Source organism: Pygoscelis adeliae, unplaced genomic scaffold (assembly GCF_000699105.1).
Source record: "Pygoscelis adeliae isolate BGI_AS28 unplaced genomic scaffold, ASM69910v1 Scaffold282, whole genome shotgun sequence".
Taxonomy (NCBI): domain Eukaryota; kingdom Metazoa; phylum Chordata; class Aves; order Sphenisciformes; family Spheniscidae; genus Pygoscelis; species Pygoscelis adeliae.
Window position 1 is genome coordinate 3,178,870 of NW_008824352.1, and position 7,191 is coordinate 3,186,060.

At 53.6% G+C, this 7,191-nt stretch overlaps 1 protein-coding gene across 1 annotated transcript in view; it reads left to right on the plus strand.

Moving 5' to 3' along the window:
- The window catches only part of LOC103912910 (sarcoplasmic/endoplasmic reticulum calcium ATPase 3), a 36,575-nt gene extending 30,201 nt beyond the window's left edge, over positions 1–6,374 (plus strand). The window contains exons 19-20 of the mRNA XM_009319320.1: positions 1,875–1,947; positions 6,299–6,374. Coding sequence (XP_009317595.1) covers positions 1,875–1,947; positions 6,299–6,374 — 149 coding nt within the window. The remainder of the gene's footprint in view (positions 1–1,874; positions 1,948–6,298) is intronic.
- Positions 6,375–7,191: the final 817 nt, after the last annotated feature.

Genomic DNA, 7,191 nt, shown 5'->3' on the forward strand with positions numbered 1-7,191 from the left:
GAAAAAGGGACTTTTTCTCCTGCCCCCTTCCTTGCCGGGTGCCATGCCAGGCAGAGCAGTGGGTACTTGCATCTGCTTGAAATACTCTCTTAGGAGCTGGAGCACTAGATAAATCTGCCGCGTGTGTTTATCCAGCTCCTCTCAAACCTCTGGGAACTGGATCCCTTCTCTTATAAAGCAAAACAAATCAAACACTGGTTTCTAACAGGAATCCTTTGGTTTTTTCCCTCGATTTTCCACCCCTCTGTGGCCGTCCTTATCTTGAATTTGCTACCTCTATTTTAAGATCAAATGAGAGCTGAATGTGTTATAAACTGGTTTTAATGGGGTTGCCCTTGGCCGGCACCTCTCAGGATCCATCCTGTGGCACACGCAGAGGAGAAGCAGCTCCTGTGGCACCTGGGCAGCAGTTCCCGTGTGCTCCTGGGCTACGTGCTGTAAATCACAGCATGTGTTTAGGCAGCCCTCCAAAGAGATGATATAATCTTTTCTTTCGTTTCTTGCAAAAGATGTTGCTGTGGGTGATATCTCGGCGCTCAGTTAACCCTGCGGGTTTTTGGGCAGCGGCTGCGGGGCCGTGGCTGCCGAGCGGGGCCGTGGCTGCCAAGGGGCTGGCCCCTCTCCAGGGAAACAGATTTAATTAATTTTTTAGGGTGTGTTTGCCCCGGCAGTGATAGCAGGGAGAAGAAGGGCAGGAGAGACACCATCCTTGCCCGGGGAAGATGTAGTGGCCCTGGGGGGCAGATGAGCAAGCTGAGCGTGGGGACTGGATGTCCTTCCACAGCATCACCTTGCTCAGACTTCTTTTCTCCCCTTAAGCAACCGGCGTCCTAGCAAACCCCTTCCTTTTGCCTTCGCTCTTTAATAATGACCCAAGAAAACTGTGCGAAGCCACTCCTGCATTTCAGGGCTGAAGGCAGGTCCGTCCAGCCCTGGCAGGGAGGGGTCTGGGGCATCGTAACAGCCCTGTTTGGTTTCTCATGAGCAGAACCATGCAAAAAGCTGGAAATACGGGATGGGAAATTATTGCAAGCCGGAAACAATCACAAACTGGTTGCGCTCCCCGTAGCTGGCTCCCGGCGCACTGGAGGTGCTCACGTCAGCTTTCCTTTCTGCAGCGAGCTGATGCATAACCACCGCGATTGCTCAGCGAAGCCTCCGCTGAGAAATGGATGTGCAGGGGCTCCTATTTTTACAGACCAGATAGAAATTGTTTCTAGCTTATTTTTATTTAATTGTTGCGTCTCTCAACAGACTGATAGGCGCTTTGCATCACCCAAGCTTGTTTTATCATACCATTACAAGCCTGTAGCAACGGTTTTATGGCACAGCACTGGACTGGGGCGGAGGAGGGCTGGTTTAATTCCCGGCTGTTACATCCCATGCATGCCCTCGGTCTTCACTTCACCATCTGTGATCTGGGGATGAGTCTTTCTTTCTCCCACACTTTGCATTTCTCTGTAAAAACTCAGTGCTGCTGGAGGAAGGGCTTTCCTTTGGCTGTGCCAGTGCGGGTCTGAGCACAGCGAGGTTTCTGGCAGGTGTACGATCCTTTCGAGTCCCATCATATCAGCTCAGAGTGTTTCCTCCTCCCATGCCGTGCTCCCGACATGCCAGCTCCTCTGAGCTGCCCTCATCCCCATGGTCACGGTGCTGCTGATGCTTACGGGTCACTCTGTGTCTCATCCAGCAAGGGTTTCCCATGCAACTATTCAATCACGGCTACGGGGCAAAATCACGCTTAAATCATCACATTTGAAAGAAATAATTGAAATCCTGCATCTTCCTAATTCTTCTGGGCTTTGAAAAGGAAACAAAAAAAACTCAAAAAGCCACTTTTAAATGTGGTCTTGTGATTTTTTCTGTTTTACCAGGCATTCTCAGGACGGTAGGACACATGTGGAGCGGGGAGCACCAGTTGAAAACCTGCAGGACTCCAGAGCAAGGGTTGGCTTTCTTAGGTGTCTCATCCCCAAACGCCGTATTCCCGTGCTTCCTCCAAAGTCTTGCTTGTGTGTGTGTGGGACCTGCTTGGACCATGTCTGGGTGAATGTGGCTTGGAAAATCAGCCGATAATGGAGCCCACGGACCCTGTACCCAGACAGGGTCTCCTTTCCCCCACTGGCCTCTGTATTTTGCTTCAAAATAAGGTCTAAAAAGCCTGTGAAGCAGCCGTTTGCATGGCAGTTTTGGCCAGGGGGGGCAGGCTACCGCTTGGCCTCTGCAAGGAAATGCTTGGGGATGGTGTCCAGCGTGGGACCTTCTGAGGCTTAAATCTGAGGGATGGCCAAGGGTATTCAGTTGAGGGATGCAAATGTGTAGCTGGGAGTTCTGCTGATTCAGGTTTTGCATGGAAAATTTTCTGCTTTGATCAGCTTTAGATAAGTTGTGTTTCCATTACACTGGGTTTTCCTTGTCCTTGAAGCGGCAGAAAGCTGCGACTCTTCAGTTTTCACCATGGTCTGTGTTTTACACTTCTCTCCCCATCACTCCGGTCACTTCCAGCCTCTCATCTTGCATGCTTTGCATGTATTGCTGCCTTCATCCATCTCTGGCCCCTCTGAGGTTTCTGTGCTCTCAGTTTTGGGAGGCAATGTTGAGTGTGAGACAGCAAGCAAAAGTGCACAGCCGAGCTAGGCTGGCTTGGTGCAACCTGCAGATGTTCTGGTCAGGAACGTGGAGATGTTCTCCAAAGCTCTCTCTGGTGTCCGTCACACAGATACAGGCTGGCAGGCTCACAAGGGCTGACCACCCTCAAGGACCTCTTGCCCTAGTATTTTTAATATTTGCCGTCCTCTGTGCATTTAAGTGTATTGCTTTCTGAGCCCAGTGGCATGCAGGAGGAAGGTTTCCAGGCATCTGTGCCAAGGCCTTGCAGAAGTCTCTTTTCTGAGTAGTTCTCAAAAGGTACAAAACCCAGACAGGACACTGAGGTAACCCCGGTGCTCGTGCCCCTCCGTGCGCCGTCAGCCTGCTGCCACGGCCACACCGCTCCCCTCCTGCCTTCCTGCACCATCCCTTTTCTCCTCATCTTCACCATCTCGAAGCAAACCCATCGCAGGTGTCGGTGTTGCCACTGTGGTGGTTTCACTTGTTTTCAGCACGTTAAGCAGCAGGCCCTGCCTGGGTGCTGTTTCTCCCCTGTGCCGTGGTAAAAGCAGGGGCAACTCAAGAAGCGTGTGCTTTCTGCAACACAGCTACACAACTGCCCCGACAGCAGCAGCGTCACTGCAGATCAGTAGCTTTGATGCACAAGAATTGTCTTGGCGTGTTTTGTCGCAGATTAGCATTTATGCAGCCGTTTGTCCTTACACCTGGTGAGAACGGCCACCCCTGGGCGATTTTGCAGGAGCTGCAAGGTGGTGGCCTTACCACTGGGTACCTGTCCCCACCTGTCCCCTCCCCGGTGGGCAGCACGGTGCTCCGCAGCCTCCTGCCACCACAGCTGACGTGCAGGCGAGATTGCACCCTTGGGTGAGCATCTCCACTGCTGAGATTGGGCCTCTTATCTGCAAAATCGGTGTCATCTTTATGCTTTAAGATCGTCCCAGAGGAGAGCAGCTGGCAGAGGTGGCTGTGCACTGACAAGTGTGTCACACTCCCTGCCAGGGCCAGCCGGGGCTCTGCATCCCTCTGAGACAGCCTTGAAATCTGCAGGGACCAAAATCTCCGTGTCCCATCACAAAAAACCTGCAGCGCGTAGCAAAAAGAAGCTGCTCACCCTCAACGCCCCCGTGCACCCACACCTGGGGATGAGGGCAGCCCTTGAACCCCCCCCCGGGAGCAAAGGGGCTGCTGCAGCTGCCCGTTTTCCCTGCGGAGGAGGCAGGCGTCCCTCTCCTCGGCGCGGCAGAGAGCCAGGAGCAAGCACCCGGGGCCGTGGCTGCCCTTGTAGGGTAATCTCTGTGCCGAGCTACCTTGGCTGGGCGCTGGCGCCGGAGGAGGAATGTGTCCCCACGGGCCAAGTTGTTGGCTTGAGCTGTGGGATGCTCTGAAGGAGAGTGGCACCACACCTTTCAATGCCGGAATCTCTCCAGATTGGATTTTACAGCTCTGCTGCCTTGCTTTTTATTTTATTTTTCCTCTCTCCTTTTTTTTCTGTGTGTGCACGTGCCATGCTTTAGAAATGGAAGAGCAGAGGGAAGCTCTAGGTGCTGCTGTCCTGGTAGTGCAAAGGAATAGCAGGAGGATTTGCCTTTTGTTTTTCTCCTGGGGTCTGGGAAGCTCAGGGCTGAAGCTCGGGGTGCCCTGGTGCAGTGGGAGAGATGTGCAGTTTTCAGAGCTACGTGGGCTGCAGCGTTTCCCTCAGCGGAGGGAGCGATCTCGGCTGGCAGCTGCATCCCTCCAGCATCACCTTTTACGGGAGCCCGTTAAGAGGGAAGTCAAAAGCAATAAGGAAAACACCCCGAAAGGCCTCGGCTGTTCTGGTGGGGAGCAGATCTTGTAGGAGATGAGCTCGCATTGTTCGGTTGCAGGTTTGCAAGTGTTGAAGGACTGTGACAGCCCCGAGAAACTCGGCAGTGTGAGGCAGGATCCAGATGGGATCGGGTGGATTCCGACCACCTCATCAATCCTGCAAATAGGTCCGTGGATTCCCCCTGCTCCTGTCACCGGTGTGCGGAGAGGAGAGCCAGACACATTTGAGCATTTAGGGACCTGCAAATTAAAGCAGATTATTAAAGCAAAGTGGGTGCTGGACCCTCGGCTGCTTGCAGTTCTTCTGGAAACACCCGACTCGCTCTGTGCCGGGGGGGGTTACTTAGAGGCCTGAGAGTAACGTTTTGAAGAGTACCCGCTGTGGTTAAACGCTCGCTGTCGGTGCTGCAGCCGTGTCCCCTTCCTGTCCCTGCCTGCCGTACGGCGCGGCCGCCCCCCTGTTTGCACAACCACAGGGTGAAGCATTTGGAGGAAGTGCTGTGGCTGGCAAGTAACAGCCGGTGTGTCACCCGGCGGGGACTGTTCAGCTGCCGGAGCTGCTGAAGAGACACCCCTGCGACTCAGAGGAGATGAATTTTGATCGTTGCAATGAGATTTAATACAGCGCCATCGCCAGCATCCCTGCTTCGCTCTGAAGCCCGCAGTGCGGAGGTCATCCAGAGGGGTGCTGCCATGACAGCAATCAATTTTATCTCAGGACACGAGGGCTGAGCTCTCCAGCCAGTGCTGGAAAGAAATTTTGGCAGAAGTTGCGAAAAAGTTTTTTTTCTTTCTCTCTTTCTCTCCTGTTATTTATTAATTTCCCTGGAAGCTTGTCGGCACCAGGGTTGGCAGCGTGGGAGCTGAGCTTTACTGGTAACCCCAGGCAGGACCCCTATTTATCAAGAGCACAGTAACAGCGGTCGTCTGCGAGATGTGTTTGGTGATGTGTGCAGCGATGAAAGATAGAGAAATAGGGTCGAAAGATTCATGATAAGTGATTTTTCTAACTCTTGTCAGAAAGTGCTGCCTTGTGGGCGTGGGGGTTTTTTAAAGAAAAAAAAAAAAACCTGTTGTGGGCAGACCGAGCTGCCAGCAGGGTCTCTCCCACCCCCGGGCTGAAGAGTAGCTGCTGCCTCAGGGGGCCAGGGACGCTGCTGTCGACTGCTTGAAAATTGGGGATCTAGTTGGTGTGAGTCAAGCTCTGGCAGGGATTTCAAGGCTGCTCACACCGAGTTCAAGCCGAACACTGCAGCTTTCCTTCAGGCCGCGTGTCGCCTGTTACCTTCCATGTCCAACTCCGTCCATCAGTAGGGTGGGGAGTAGGGAGGAGGGCAGCCCTGGGGCTGGGACAGCGACTGCAATGGGTAGATTGGTCCTTGCTAGTTGTTCTGGAGGTATATATGGATGTAAATATATATATAGTGTGTGTAAGTGGTGTCTGCTCATGGAGCAATATCCATCCGTCTGGCTGTGGCAGGGACGGGGCTTTGGGATGGGCGGTGGGATGCAGTGAGCTTCCTCCTCTCTGCACCACTGCCTTTCCCTGGATGCTCCCTGATGCTCTCGTTAGGAGCGATAACGATGGATCCCTGCCTGCTCACCTTCCCGCTGTTCCCGCCTGCATGGCTCCGACTCATCCCTTTTCATACCTCCTGCAGGCTGAGCGTGCTGAGCCCTTCCTCGCCCGGGGACCGGCATCCTCCTCCTCGTGCAGCCTGAGCTGCCGTGGCTGCAGTCAGGCCAGCTCTGCACAGACAGGATCCCAGGTCCCTTCTGGGATCAACCCAGGAGCAACCTCTCTTGATAACAAAAACAGGGAGCTGGTTTGCTTTTGAACCCTCACCGATACTTTTTCTTCTCTTTTTTCCCTTTGTTTCAGGAGAAGAGGACAAGAAATGAATGACACAAAGGAAACGCTCCTAACTAAAGGATCCCTAACTTGTAACTCGGACTGAAGTCTTGCATGCATGACCATCGCTAGAAGCCAGCAGGACATGCATGTGTCCGACTATCAGACAAATGCGGGTGAATCGTCGAAAAGAAAAATACTGATTTTGTTTTGTTTCGTAGCTTTCTTTTTCCTGTACATAAGAGTGCAATTACTGGACAGCTGGCGTAGGGTTTGGGGACGGAGCTGTGTGGACCTGGGTCATCGTAACGCGATTCCTTGAGGATTTGTTCCTGCAAAATTTGAGACCCTTTTTCCAATTTTCACCCGGATGGGTTGAGCTCAGGCAAGGCATCCTTCACAGGAGGTCAAGGGGGGGGAGTCGGGATTTTAGGCAATGCGCTGAGCGCGGGTGGGAGGCTGCGTCCCCCAGCCGGGCAGGATGCACGAGGGCAGCTCACGGGGCTGGGAAGGGCTTGGCAGTGGGCGAGGGCAGGGGAGGGAGGCGAGGGCGCCGTGGGTTGGGGTCACCGACCCTCGATGATGTCCACGTTGTCGGTGGCTGCATCGCTGCAGCTGCTGCGCTCTGCTCCGGTAGCCGCTGTGCCTACAGGCTGCAGCAGCTGAAAATAGCTTCAAGGTGTGACCACTGGTGGTGTGGATCTCGCAGACGTGTGTTAATACGTTGAGGCCGGGTGCGTGTGGCGGAAGGGGAAGTTCTCCCTATTTATCACACTGTCCTGTTTGATCCCTGTGTTGTGGAAAGCCCTGCACCTTCTCAGGCTCATCCGACACCAAAGTGCGATGTAGTCTTGTCGGTTCTCCTCCGTCCGACGTCTGTTAGATCCCACCTGCACTATTTAAGCCATAGCCATCTTCCTCGT